This window comes from Schistocerca serialis, chromosome 1 (genome assembly GCF_023864345.2).
Source record: "Schistocerca serialis cubense isolate TAMUIC-IGC-003099 chromosome 1, iqSchSeri2.2, whole genome shotgun sequence".
Lineage (NCBI taxonomy): Eukaryota > Metazoa > Arthropoda > Insecta > Orthoptera > Acrididae > Schistocerca > Schistocerca serialis.
Genome location: NC_064638.1, coordinates 996,936,037 through 996,951,855, shown reverse-complemented (window position 1 = coordinate 996,951,855; position 15,819 = coordinate 996,936,037). Strand labels below are relative to the sequence as shown.

General features: G+C 37.3%; 1 protein-coding gene and 1 pseudogene across 3 annotated transcripts in view; both read right to left on the bottom strand.

Annotated features, from left to right (window-relative positions):
* The window catches only part of LOC126413160 (cytosolic purine 5'-nucleotidase), a 465,386-nt gene that overhangs the window by 101,969 nt on the left and 347,598 nt on the right, over positions 1-15,819 (bottom strand). For all 3 annotated transcript variants that reach the window (XM_050083065.1, XM_050083058.1, XM_050083072.1), the window contains exons 2-4: positions 15,717-15,790; positions 7,401-7,518; positions 6,779-6,874 (exon numbers count right to left, since the gene is read on the bottom strand). In XM_050083065.1, coding sequence (XP_049939022.1) covers positions 6,779-6,874; positions 7,401-7,518; positions 15,717-15,790 — 288 coding nt within the window. The remainder of the gene's footprint in view (positions 1-6,778; positions 6,875-7,400; positions 7,519-15,716; positions 15,791-15,819) is intronic.
* LOC126425115 (5S ribosomal RNA) lies at positions 11,466-11,584 on the bottom strand (annotated as a pseudogene).

Genomic DNA, 15,819 nt, shown 5'->3' with positions numbered 1-15,819 from the left:
CATGGGTGAGCACCACATATTATTTTGACAGCACTTTTAAGCAATGAAGACTTTCATTCTTAAAGATGAGTTATCCCAGAATATTATCCCTTATGACATACTGAATTGAAATATTCAACATATGCCAACTCACTGATTTTTCTCTCCCCGAGACTCCAAGTGCAGATGTGGCTGAACTAAGTTGTCTTAGGGGTTCCAAAATGTTCTTTTTCCAGTTTAAATTCTCATACGTATGGGCACCTAAGAATTTTGAGGTTTCCATCCCATCTATTATTTTCTCATTATCTGTTAAACTTATGATTCGTGTAGTACCTCTAGATGTGCTAAACTGAATATGTTATGTCTTTTTAAAATTGAAGGTGAATCCACTCACAGAAAACCAGTCAATGATACTTCTAACAATACTTTTTATCATTTCTTCTGTGTCTGTCTGTACGCTTGGATTGATAATACTAGCGTCATCTGCAAAAAGAACTAATTCTGCTTCATATACATTAGACGGAAGATCATCTACATATGTGAGGAACAATAGTGAAAGTAAGATTGAGTCTTGAGAAACACTATACATGATTTTTCTCTAGTCAGAATTACATCCCCGGGCTATATTGGTTTAATTACTAAGTGCAACTTTCTGCATTCTTTTGGTTAGATATGACATTATCCATTTGTTGGATATACCATCAAGCACATAAAACTTCAGTTCATCTAGGAGAATATCATGATTCACATAGTCAAATGCTTTAGGTAGGTCGCAGAAAGTACAATGGCATTAATTATTTAATGCTGGTAAAATTTGGTGAGTGAGTAAGTGGCATTCTCGATACAGGCAACTCTTCTGAAACATAAACTGTAATCTGCTGAGGATATTATTGTTGCTAAAGTGATATACTGTTCTAAAATACATCACCTAAATAATGTACACTGTTCTAAAACACATCATCAGTAAAACAGGTTGGTAGTTATTGACATCTCTCTTACAATCTTACTTAAAGAGGATTTTAAAAATTGTATATTTCAGTCTCTTTGGAAAAATGCCTTGAGTTAGTGTTGCAGTACATAATTCAGATACGACTGGGTTTATTACATGGGAATGAATCATCAGTACTCTGTTGGAAACATCATCAAAGTCAGATGGGCTTTTATTTTTGAGAGAACGTATAATTTTCTTAATTTCAGAATGCTGAAATTTTTCTTTTGAACTGTTTGTCCCTATGCTTTCTACTGTATTTTAGAAATGATTATTAAATATAAATGCTACCTGTGACTCATCATTTATAGTTCTTTCGTTCAGTTCAGTAGTGATATTATCCAGTTCGGTGGCTGGTTATCCTGTCTCTCATTTCACTACATTCCACACAGTCTTAAATCTACTAAGTCATTATATTGATCTTACTTTACCTTGTCATTTGTTTAATGCAAAACTGTTATTCTATTATAATTGTACTTTGTCTACTCTTATTTTAATACAAAACTGTTTGGATTGCTAGTCTCACATATATTTCTTTGACATAGAGGGCACTGTTCCTCTACGACATATACTGCGGCTGGTTGTATAGGTCTCTAAACAGCAGCCTCAGTCTGAATTAAGTCAGGTACATGTAATAACCAGTGCATTTACTGGCCTGTTGATGCTATTTGACTCACTTCAAATGGTATGTCATTTATTATGGAGTCTCCAGGTCTGTATAACTGTGATATAAACTTTGTTTGTTACCATTCAGTGTCTGATTCCTTAGTGTTTCTTATATATTATAGCACTCATGATAGCTATACTATGACTGAAATGTAGATCTGCAATAAAGTACAGACTGAATCACATATGATTGCTGATTTCCTTTCCATTTAAATTTAATACTGGCAGTAACTATTTAAATATAATGCATACTATTCTGTCTACAAAATATGAAATCTAGTATAAGTCTGAATGAAAAATGTGAAATTTCCTGACTCAGAAGTAAAGCTGAAAATCTGACATTCCATATAAAATTAAGGAAACTGTATGAAAAAAAAAGTGTGGAGCTTTAACAGTCACATACAAAAAAGAAAAAAGAAATTTGTGAACACAGACATGAGAAGCGAGCTGACACAGGTTGAAAAAAAAAAAAAGGGCAGAACACCCATATGATGTCGTCAGATGTCACTTATACAGCACTGGTGGGTATGTAGATGATTAAGAGTTGCAATTCCCGGTGACAAGTAGAATGGCCACCACAGTGCATTAGTGTTGTTCATGTCTGATGTTACCAGGCCTGGTGAGGTATATAAGGGGCATGAACGGAGGCAGATGTTGCGAGATCACTGTGAAGCGCACAGAGATGCTGCATACTCAGTGAGACAGCATTACCAGTACCTGACAAGAGTTTGAAAGGGCTGTCATTGTGGGTCTCTATTTGGCCAGTTGATCAGACTGTGCAACATCTACATTTGTGGAGCATTCAGATGTGACAGTAGTCTGATGAAGGACTGTATGGGAACATGATCAGGCATATTTGTCGTCAAAGTTCAAGTTGAATAAGTCTGATCACACAAGGGAGCATCAACATACTGTGTACCAAGCATATCATAACCCCTTCAAATCAACAAGTAATGGAACCCCTGCAATATTCTGTGCCATTGGTCAAAGATTAGCAGCAGCCAGATTAGGGAATTACTGTCCCATATGTAGCCCATCATTAACACCACACCACAAATGGCTGCATTTGGAATTATGCCACAACTGGGAATCATGAACTGCTGATTAATGGTGTCACATTATGTTCAGGGATGAATTGCAGTTCTGCACCATCCCAATGACCATTGTCAGCAAATATGTCAGTGAACTGGGAAGACGTCTCATTTTCCCAATGTTTTTGAGACACACCAATGGTGTTACTCCTGGTGTCAAGTAGTGGGAAGGCATTGGCTATGATTCTAGGTCAAGGCTGGTAGTGACTGAGGGAACTTTGGAAGCACAAAAGCCTCCTGCGTCCTCGTGTGTAACCTCTCATGAGACAATATGACAGTGAAAGTTTTCAACAACACAATGCTTGTTCACACAAGGGAGGTGTGTCTATGAACTGTTTATGTGATGTTGAGGTACTCCCATGGCCAGTGAGACCCCTAGATTTGAGGCTGATAGAAAATGTGTGGGACTAGCTTAGCCAGCAACTCTGTCCCAGTGCCAGTATCTAGTTTATGAAAAACCAATTACAGCATTGTGAGCCACTTTGTCTCAGAAGAGGATCCAATGGCTTTATGACACTCATCACAACCGAATCAGAGCAAACATCCAGGCCAGAGGTGGTGCAATGTCATACAACGATAAGTGGGCTCATATTGCGAAATTCTTTGAAAATTTGACTTAATTTGGTATCACTGAAATAATATCACATACTCTCTGGACCTACAAAGTTTCATTTCATTTCCTCCTCCCCTTCTTGGTGCTTCACTTTTTTTACCGCGCATTGTACAGAATGTAGATGAAAAGTACACGAGTATTATAATGAACGACTGAACAAAGGCAGTAACGTAAATGTATAAGTGCAGTAACACTAATGACAATACAGCGAAACCCATATTTTTTGTTTTCTTGTGGTCCTGGCATAAAAAACACAAAATTGAGGAAAATGTTAAAACCCCACAAAATATGAGCAAAAACACATGTAACTAGCACATATGATTAAAAATCGCAATTTTCTCCAATGCTTTGTATGAAATCTGTCTAAGTGAAGGAAATTAAATGTACAATACAACGTTTATATATTTATTTGTCATAATGAATTTCATTAGTTCTTAAAAAATCACAGATGTGTAGCAGAAAGTAAAAATTCATCAAAAACTTGAAAATGGTATTTGGGTACAAGGTAATAGAGCTGTTTTCCAACATGCTGTGACCACAAATTATATATTCATAACATGTGTTTTTGAGAGATCATCCTTTGTGCTCACCCAGAAAAAAGTAAAAACTGATGAACATGTTGAATTAAACCAAAAACATCGCAGCAGTTATGTGGTTAAACCACCAGCACAAATGCAGACATCTGCTTAACAACATACTTTGTCAGCATTGCTGTTATTGTTTAATGCTTTTCTTGCAGGCCACACTTCATATATACTCACCACTGTTAGTGCTATTTTAGGCTTGATGACAGAAACACAGATGTGAAAAAATTGAGTTTACTTCCCCAATTGATGTTACAAGCTTGTTAGAAGTCAGCTAAGTGAATTTCTGTACACTGTGCAAAGTGTAAATTTGAAAGAAAGCTCAGGTGCTACAGTTTTGCATCATGCTCTGTCATTGGTGCCAATCTTCACAATCTACAGTGTGTTGTGTGTGCGGTGCAAATACACGAGTAGATGATGTACGAGGGGTGTTTGAAAAGTCCATGCAAAGTCTGAGAGATGGCACCACCGGCACTTATCAAGGTCATGTTTAGTTAGTAGCATCTTTGGAAAGAACGCACACCAAGTTTCAGCCATATTGGTCAATTTCTTTCTGTTTGACATTCATGTGAATCAAGGAAATCAAGCGATTGTCAAAAAATGGATGAATAAGAATTTCATGTGTGATTAAACATTACTTTATGAAAGGCAAAAAGCCTCAGGAGACTAAAGAGAAGCTTGATAAACATTACAGTGACTCTGCACCTTCGATTAGAACAGTTTATAAGTGGTTTCAAAATTCTTGGAGTGGCTATATGGGCACAAGTAATGCTGAACTTTCTGGACGCCCTGGGGAGGTTACGACTCCAGAAATAATTGATAAAATCCATGTTACGGTGATGGATGACAGAAGAGTTAAGGTGCGTGAGATTGCTAGTGCTGTGGGCTTCTCGAATAAATATTTTGCATAAACATTTGGACATGAGAAAGCTATCCGCAAATGGGTTCCGCAATTGCTCACACTTGACCAAAAATGGAATCGCGTGAAGTGTCACAAGGATGGTTTGCAAGTGTTCAGGAAGAATCTGCAGGACTTTTAAGCGTCGTTTCGTCACTGTGTATGAAACGTGGATACATTACTATACTCCTGAGACCAAACAACAATCTAAACAATGGGTTACCAAGGGAGAATCTGCACCGAAAAAGGCGAAGACCATTCCTTTGGCCGGAAAGGTTATGGTGACTGTCTTTTGGGATTTGCAAGGGATAATCCTCATCGACTATCTGGAAAAGGGTAAAACTATTACAGGTGAATATTATTCATCGTTGTTGGACAGTTTGAAAACCGAGCTGCAAAAAAAACGCCAGCAATTGGACCGCAAAAATGTCCTTTTCGATCACGACAATGCACCAGCACACTCCTCAGCACTTGTGGTCACAAAATTAATGGAAATATGATTTCAGCTCGTTTCTCATTCCCCCTGTTCTCCAGACTTGGCTCCCTCAAACTACTATCTGTTCCCCAATTTGAAGAAATGGCTGGTGGGACAAAGATTTTATTCAAATGAGGAGGTGATTGCGGCAACTAATAGCTATTTTGCAGACTTGGACAATTCCTATTATTTGGAAGGGATCAACAAATTAGAACAGCGTTGGACGAAGTGTATAAGACTAAAATGAGACTATGTCGAAAAATGTTTACGCAATACACGTAAGTATTTTTTATTTTTGCATGGACTTTTCAAATGCCCCTCGTAGTTGTTGCAACTGTATCATGTCAGTTTTGAACACAAAACTCTTTAAAATGTGCTACTGCAAAACCCTTGTTCTATTTCCATGTGACATTCCTGTCACAGCACATCATTGTGCTACTGCAAAACCCTTGTTCTTTTTCAATGTGGCATTTCTGTCACAGCACATCATATGTACGTAAAGTATATTTTCAGCATTTCACAAAATGCTTTCACCCCTACCTGCACTCCCGTCGCTGAAGGGCCACTACCCCTCTCCACAAATCCATTAGGCAAACTCATTTTCATGAATTGGTGTGGTGTGGTGGCTGCGTTGGCTATTGGGTGGCTTAACAAGTTGCTAGCCAACAAGAGTTCACTAGCCAGAAATGGGCGACGTTTCCTTGATTATGACCAAGTATATTCTTTGAGACTCAGTGTTTGAATTTAAAGGTTGACAATTGATATTGTTGCTCAATACGGTAAATTGGAAATGCATGCAAAAAGATGAGACAGAGACATAAGTTGCACAAGAAAAGGTAATGGTTGGGCCAGTTCATCATGTATGGGCTTGGACCGGAACACTTCATGTCGACTGTCTTGTTTTTCCATTACTGCTGCAACCTAACAATAGTTGTATCATAATTGGGCGGTGAAGCTGACTGTTGCAAGTTGTGCTGGCAACACCGATTGTGAATTCCGTCACATTTCCTCTCACGTCTCCTCTCTCCACCATGGCCTAAAATATTCCCTTAATTCCCCCATCACCCATGGTGTGAACTGCCACTTATAACTCATTCTGTCACATCAAATGTCAATAGGAAGAAATACGGGGTGAAGTCAAGTGAGACATTGAGTAAGACCTTAGAACTGAGGTAAACCTCATTAGGAAGAAATGTAAAATCAGCGAATTTTTAGCATTCATCTTATGGGTTTTACATAGGAGCTATGAATTTATGGTGTAGAATCATGAAAAACTTAAAAGGAGAGAATGTAAAACTGAAGTTCCACTGTAGTACTCTTAATGAAATTCTTAATATGATTAAAGCAACGTTATTCCTTTTTATGTAATTAACAATGTATTTTCTTTTTAGCAAAAGATTTAGAAAATATGGAAATTTAGAAATTTTTATTCCTTTTGGAAGCCATGCATGACATTAATTTCAATATTTCGCATAAATACTTACTGTTTCAGGAAATTAAATCCATGAACACAAACCAATATGTTCCCATATGCATCAACTTTTAGAAGATTCCCATAAAGTGTATCAAACCAAAGTCCTCTGAAAGAAATAAGCCAATAAATTTAACACAGTATGAAATGGTGCAGAGTTTTCTACACAACACTTTTGTGTTAGATGATTTCAGTTATATACCTTAATATGTGTGTTACTATTTCACTTTCACCTGACTTGTTTGCCTCACTTAATAGATCTAACTGTTGGTTCCTTGTTATGACTTATCTGCACATGTGACAATATAATGTAAATAATGTATACAGGCATTACTCTGTAATTTTTATCTGATGACTGTGTGTGAACATATTGTAAGAATGATGATTATCTATGAACATATAATTTATATGAGTGTAAATCTTAAAAATGTCTATATTTATGCCTGTATGCAACTGAATCAAAATGTATATATTTATTTATGCATGTAACTTAAATGTGACCTGCCTATATCTACGTGCACAAACACACCAAGATTTCTGGAATCAATAAAAATCAAATAACATTCTACTGTTCCTTTGAGTTTTCATTTGCAGACAGAATACACACAGAAACATGTACACACTCATCTTTTTACCTTATGGGGAAAGATGGATCATAGACAAACTCTCGTATTTCTTGAGGATATCCAAGAGAGACAAGTCGTTCTTTTACTAAATTAAATCCTAATCTCTCATACTGTGGAGATTTGTACTCTGAAAAAAAAAAAAAGATGTGAATAATTATCTTAACAAGAATATTCTCACAATTTGGGTAATAAACACACACACACACACACACACACACACACACACACACACACACACACACACACACAGTACTTTGATATAGATTGACTTAATTATTGTAGAATGTGTTTGACATTGTCTGGTGTAATAAAGGTCTACCAACACCAAAATTATCAAAAGCCAAATTCACTTTACAACACTAAAAAATTACAAGAAAACAGAATGGCTGATTAGCGCTAACCTTCATGAAGCAATATTCTATGTACTACCAATAGAAACATATGAAAGGAGATCCATTCTAGCTTTCAGAACTGTTAGTTCCTACCTCAAGGAGGAATAAGGGATAGATAGGTTGGGTTAGTTTTGGAAGGAGGTCCAGGTCACCCAGACATCTGGTTGAGAGGGGCCCATCTTACGAGAAGATAAGTACTAGCCAGCCATTTTCCCTCCTTGTAATTTTATAACACTAAAACTATTACAATTATAATATTATCTGCTTTTATATAATAATTTCATTTCCAGAAGGTTTTTGATACCATACCATACAAGTGGCTTGAAATCAAATTAGGTGCTTATGGAATATCATATTAGTTATGTGACTGGATTCATGATTTCCTGTCAGTCACAGTTCATAGTAATTCATGGAAAGTTATCAAATAAAACAGAAGTGATTTCTGAGATTCCCCAAGATAGTGGTATAGGCCCTCTGTTGTTCCTTATCTTCATAAATCTAGTTAGGAGGCAATCTGAGCAGCCGTCTTAGATTGTTTGCAGATCATGCTGTTATTTATCATCTAGTAAAGTCATCAGAAGATAAAAAACAATTGCAAAACAATTAAGATAAGATATCTGTAATGGTGCAAAAATTGGCACTTGACCCTAAACAATGGAAAGTATGAAAATCAATCAAATCTAAAGGATGTAAATTCCACTAAATACCTAGGAACAACAATTACAAACAACTGAAATTGGCAAGAACACATAGAATATGTTGTAGGGAAGGTGAACCACAGACTACATTTTATTGGCGGGACACTTAGAAGATGCAACAGATCTACTAAAGAAACTGCTTACACTACACTTGTCCATCCTATTTTGAAGTACTGCTGTACGGCGTGGGATCCTTACCAGATAGGATTAGTGGAGTACACTGAGAAAGTTCAAAGAAGGGGCAGCACATTTAGTACTATTGAGAAACAGGAGAGAGTTTGTCACAGACATAATACAAGATTTGGGGTGGAAATCATTAAAACAAAGCTGTTTTCCATTGCAGCAGGATCTTCTTATGAAATTTCAATCACCAACCTTTTCCTCCAAATGTGAAAATATTTTGACGACACTGACCTACAAAGGGAGAAAAAATCATCATATTAAAATAGAGAAAATCAGAGCTGAAACGGGAAAATACAAGTGTCCTTTCCTTTTGTGCACTGTTTGAGAGTGGAATATTAGAGAATTAGTGTGAAGGTGGTTGAATGAGCCCTCTCCCAGACACTTAAGTGTGATTTGCAGAGTTGCCATGTAGATGTATATGTAGATGTTATGAATATGCAGCAACAATTAAAAATCTAATTCAGACCACGACTCTACCCTGGATTTCTTGCTTATAATATTCATTCACCATAACTATTAGGCTGTCTGGACATACCACTGGACCTGGGTTAAACCTTCATTTTTACTGATGGTTCCACTGTCACTGTATCTTCACAAATTTTATTTTCTTCCATACATTCTGTACATTTCAGTGCATTTGGTTACTTTCAGTTTTATTGTTGTTAGGCCAACTGACAACATCAAACACAATATATAATAAATACATCAATCCACACAAAAGTGCAGACATAATACAAGATTTGGGGTGGAAATCATTAAAACAAAGCTGTTTTCCATTGCAGCAGATCAGCTGTTCGTAGTACTGTTAATGAATTCCAGCAAATCAAATCATGCAATGGGTGGGCAACTAACCAGTCCATTGGTACTACAAGGCAGTTAAAATTACTTTCAAATAACGTGCCAAGTCACTGAGATACAATGAGTTTCACTCTTAGTGGTAATGGAAATAACATTCTAAGTTGGTCTTCTCACAGAAAGAATGGGGAAGTCCAAGGTTTGCTACCACAGTTCACATTACAGCTGTTAGGTCACTTAGGTTGTGACTGCAAATGTGATTGGCTGAGCTTTTTACTCTGAGCTGTTTCCGGATAACAATCATGTTAAGTTTGAAGTGTGAGAGTAGTGTGGTCCTCTTTGGATGTTTAATATGTGTGGATCATCACAAGATGAAGGTAAGAAGCCATCCGTTACTCAATCAGCTCAAAAGAGAGAATGTTATTGCAGAATGAGTACTGTTTGTGGGTACCTTAGGGCAAAGTCTCATGACTAGGTAGTGACTGCAAGTGCTCAGTGTTTGAGTGATTTAAACAAATCAAACCCCACAAAAGAGAAATTTAATTTGTTAGGTAACTGGAATAATAAATCTTACTATTGAACCAGCTTAATTTCTGTGAGGAAGATTGATTGTGGAAGGTATGACAATTCTAATACCAGAGATTGCTCTTTCTGATACATTGTAAGAAACAAACAAGATGATACAATGAGTGAAACTTCTGTTTGTCAAAAGGCCTGCATTGCTTTGCATAGAATAACAAAGTGCAGACTGCATACTATACACTGAAGTATACAGGATAAGGGAACACCTCCCAAAGGCAAATTGGCCTTGGATCTATCTAAAGAAGAGGCGGCAGCCATTATAAACACAGGTGCATTTAAGGGCAAGACAGACAAAATTTACCTTCAAGAAGAACTATCAATAAAAAAATGGCACATAGTATATAAAGAAAAATACCTTGAACTCCCTGTTGCATTTGAAACATTCTGGAAAATTGAAATAAAAGTTTTCTGAGTACCGCAACCCAGAAGAATGCCTCCGTAACCACAGCCAAAATGTTGGTTCTCCAGTATAGCATTTACATTACAATGTGGGTCAATACTTAAAAAGCTTTTATGTCAACTGATTCTGGCCACAGAAGCCTAGGCAATTACACCGGAAATATTGAACAACAAATTCATCTTATCATTTGGGTACTTACGGACTGATAGCTGCTCAACATTTGACAAATTTCAAGCAGAATTAAAAGGTTTGAATGCAAAGCTTTTATAAAATATCTGTGAAAAATAATAGTTAGAAATTACAAATTAAAGAACTTTGTATGGGAGACAAGGTTCACAAGTAAAGGCTATTAAATTTTATTCACGAAAGTAAAAAAGATGGCAGAAAATGAAGCCACACGCCATCAGGTGGCTTGCGGAGTATGGATGTAGATGTATATGTAGACTATAATAAAAACCTATCCCTGCCAAATGCCAGCACTAACGATATTTGTTGAACTAGTGTCAATTATCATTCTACAGTTTCAACCCTCATCAAATGCTCAACAGTGATGAAATTATTATGCTTACACCGAAGATGTGGGAAACAGAGGAGTGAATCAAGTTATTAGTTTTTTGCACAATTATGTGAGTCAAATCCTTGATCAAAAAGTAAGGGTATCTGTAATATTTTTTTGATTTGTGCTCAGGACAGAATAAACCTATGCAGTGTTCTTATATCTTCACTAAGCTGTTAATATCATTACGAGATTAGATAATGCCAAAATATTACTTGCGATATGGGTACACTCTTAGGTACTAACTAGCTCAGTCCGAACAGGCCTTGGAAGGCCCAATGAAACCGACCGGCTGCTGTATCATCCTCAGCCCACACGTGTCACTGAATGCAGATATGGGGGGGAGGGGGGGGGCATGTGGTCAGCACACCGCTCTACCAGCTGTATGTCAGTTTAAGGGATCAGAGCTGCTTTTTCTCAATCAAGCAGCTCCTCAGTTTGCCTCACAAGGGCTGAGTGCACCCCACTTGCCAACAGCACTCAGCAGACCGGATGGTCACCCATCCAAGTGCTAGCCCAGTCTGACAGTGCTTAACTTCGGTGATCTGATGGGGAACCGGTGTTACCACTGCGGCAAGGCTGTTGACAGACTCTTAGATGGAATGTGATAAAAAACTTCAGAGTTGTAGAGTTACCAAAAAAGAGCCTGAATGCCAGTAGATTTGGAATGTTCCGAGTGGTCTGCAAGGACATGTCGAGCCTGAGTATCAAGCAAAGGAAACTATTGAGTGATTTTCAATATGAAACTTTTTGTAAGGTAAATCAAGAGTGTTTTGCAAGTAAGTAAGGGTATAATTTCAAAGCTCCTGTCAATATTTTATGAAAAATATGCAGACTTTAAAGAACTTAAACAGTTTTATGGTCAAAATGCAATAAATTTGTGCTCCTATCTATCACAAAATGAACCAAAATCCAAGACAAGCAAAAAGAAAGGTCTGAAGCTAAATACCACAAAGAAGGGACAAAAAGCCTGCCAAAAAGTGATGGACTTAGCACCTTCTTTTCATGGTGAAGAAGTACTTTCTTTGCATGTTTTGTCTTTTTCATCATATAATTTCAGTTGCTGTTTTTTTCCTTCTGCAATTACTCTACAATCATTAAATTTGGCTTCATAATTATATTGGTTACATTTGATTACAGTAAATATTGTTGGTACTTAATAGAGTCATGTGAACTCTGCTTTGCAAAGTGTATGAGCCAGCACTGATAGCATGAAAGACACCATTGGTCACAAAGTAATGAATCCAGGGGGATCACACTTCATAAACAGGACAGTTAGGTTGGATGTGAACAACTTGCTCTAGTGCACACAATATGCTCTGTGGTTGGTGACCAGACTTCCTGCACTCTGCATCAGACAGCTTGGGATTCATAGTTTACTTCTCTGGCAGAGGGCTATGGATATCAACTTCCCCTGCAATTACATTGCAGCCTCTCCCTCTTTGAGACATCGTCACTTTTCTAGTGAGCTGGCCTACAAATTGGCTTGCCACTAAGCTCACTACTGTCATACCTAAAGATGATGAGTAGCTGTCTCACTGAAATATTGCACAGTTTATAAGAAAACATTCTATGTTACAACCAAGAACCATACAAGGACTTATTACACTGGGATAGGCTCTAATTTTTCAAGTCCATCAAAATGCACCAGCGTAAGGAAAGTTTCATTTAACACCCATTAAAGCAACTGACTGATTTTCTGTAGCATTACCATAGATAACAGAAAAGAAATAGACAGCTGTGAAATGCTCTTCAAAACTTTAAAATACCAACTTTTAACAGTTTTTATAAACTACTAATTGTGGTTTAGAAATAAAAGTAAGGAAGATGGCTAAAGTGGTCTCAGTAAGTGGGGTATGTAAGCATAACAGAGCAGAATTTTAAATAAGCACTGGTTGTATGTCAGTAAATTTTATTACTTGTTGTTGTCTTCCGTCTGAAGACTTGTTTGATGCAGGTCTCCACACTAGTATGTCTTATGCAAGGCTCTTCATTTCTACACAACTACTGTAACCTACATCCATTTGAAGCTGCTTACTGTGGATGAGCCTTGGTCTTCCCATACAATTTTTATCCCCCCCCCCCAAAAAAAATGATAACTTGTTGCCTTAGGATGTGTCCTATCAATAAGTCCCTTCTTTTAATCAAGATGTGCCATAAATTTCTTTTCTCACCACCTCTGTTCAGTATCTCCACATTAGTTACGTCATCTAACAAATCTTCAGCATCTAAGACCACATTTCAAAAACTACTTCTCTCTTGTAGCCTGGTCTGCTTATACTCCACGTCCCACTTCCATACAAGGACACACTGTAGACAAATACCTTCAGAACAGCCTTCTGAACTTTTAAATTTAAATTCAGTGTTAACAAATACCTCTTTTTGAGAAGTGCTTTTTTGACGAAGTGAAGGTAAAAAACTTCTAGGTTGTTAGGTAACAACAAATTCCTCTCCAATTTCTTCTATACAAGCTTTTCTCACTATTGGCAATCTGCATTTTATATTTTCTCTACTTCAGCCATTGTTACTTATCTTTCAGCCCAGATAGCAAAACTCATCTCCTACTTTTAAAGGCTCATTCCCTAATCTGATTCCATAAGCATAACCTGAGTTTCTCAAATACATTCCATGGTCATTGTGTTACCTTTGTTGATTTTCACCTTTTAACCTCTTTTCAAGACACTATCCATTCCGTTCAACTGCTCCTCCAAGTTCTTTGCCCATTCTGATGACTCTGACAAACCACAAAGTTTTTATTCTTTACTCTGAACCTTAATTTTCTTTCCCCAAATGTTAATTTTAAACTCACACACACACACACACACACACACACACACACACACACACACACACACACAAAATATAAGAGTTAGAAAGTTTTCTTTCTTTTCTGTACATGCCTCTCGATGACTCAACGCACCTGCTTTTCAATGAGTGGTCTCAATAAGTGGTGCTTTCAATTTCTTTCAGAGCAATCTCCTTGTTACCTATCTTTGTGCAATATTTTTCAGTTTTAATCTGCATTTCATAACCAACAGATTATGGCCAGAGTCCACATCTGCACTTGGAAATGTTTTGAATTAAATTCTGGTTATAAAATTAACTATTATCTATCTGAATCCTTTCCATGTCTCCAGGTCACTTCTACGTATATATGTATCACAAAAAATTTTCATCACCCTAAATGAGCTGGATAATATCTTTAAACTATTCATAATTGCTTTCAACCAACATTCCATATTCAGACCTGCAGAATGCCCAGTTTATTTTTCCTGATGACAACATCCTCCTGAGTAGTCCCCACCTAAAGAGCTGAATGGGAGGCTATTTTATCTCAAGAATATTTTACACAAGAGGATGCCATGATCATTAAACCATACAGTAGAACTGCATGTCCTTGGGAAATATAACAATTGTAGTTTTCTCTTGCTTTCAGTTGTTCAAACTACCAACACTGTGGGCCCTTACTGGTTAATGTTATAAGGCCAGGGCCATCATTCATTCATATTGTTTGCCCTGGAAGCACTGAAAAGGCTACTGCCCCTTTCAAGAACTTTACATTAGTCAGGCCCCTCCACAGATACCCCACTAACGTGGTTGCACCTACAGTATGACTATCTGTATCGTCAAGGCACGTAAGCCACCATACCATCCAAAGGCCCTTTGATGTGCCTATACCTCGGATACATTACAATTCTTTACACAGTTGAAATAAGCTGACAATGGAACTGGTTCCAGTACCACATCTTGTTTATCTCCATAATTTGCATTTCCTGAATGTGATCCTCTGTTTTTTGTTATGAAGGTAAGAGTCTAGCTACACATAAGGAATGCCTTTCTTTTAAAAACAATGTTACGTTTCACACAATCATAAGTCTCGCCAAAATTACAGAATACAGGCCTTGCCAAAATCGCAGAATATACCTACACCATCACTTTCCTTGTCTAGTTCCATTGAGACTTAATTTTTTATGTTTATGAAAGCCAAATGGCATCTTCCACTGAGAAAAAGAAAGTCAGTGTGTTAAGTAGGCCACCTGGTTTTTAAAACACTGAAACAAGTCAAATGGCCCAGTAAGTAGATGTGTTTTGCGTATCTCCAGTTTTGTAGATGGGCGATGATGATGTTCGATTTGAGGGGCGCTCAACTGTGTCGTCATCAGCTCCCATAAAAGGTCCCAATTTTTACACAGTCCAATATCTTACACAGTTGAATCGAGCCACTGTCACAAATGATGATGATGATAATGATGACAACACAAACACCCAGTCCCCAGGCAGAAAAATCTCCAACCCGGCTGGGAATCGAAACCAGGACCCCATGATCCAGAGGCAGCAATGCTAGCCACTAGACCACGAGCTGCAGTCTTGTTGATTGGTGTTACTACTGCAGATTTAGTTCTATCAGAAATTATGTTGCGAGTCATTGATTGATTGATTGTAAAGATACCACATTTATCAGCAACAATATCATAACCAAACGTATGTAATTTTCAGCAAATGAATGATTTCACAACCACCTTTGGGACTGTATTTTAAAAAGCAGTCTTTCAGTTTTGTTTACACTGTCTGCAGGAGTAAGTCTACTGCAACTGTATTTAGGTGTTTATAATAATTCACTGCACCATCTACCAAGGTGTTCAATATAAGCCACAACGCAAAGTGAAAAATTATGTTCTATTTATACTTTAAAAGACTTGCATAATATTCAACACTCACCAGCCAATGTATAATCCATGTCAAATCCATAGAACTTTATGTTCTCCAAATGGAGACTCCGATTCACGAATATCCTGTAAATAAAAACAAAATGGCATGTCAG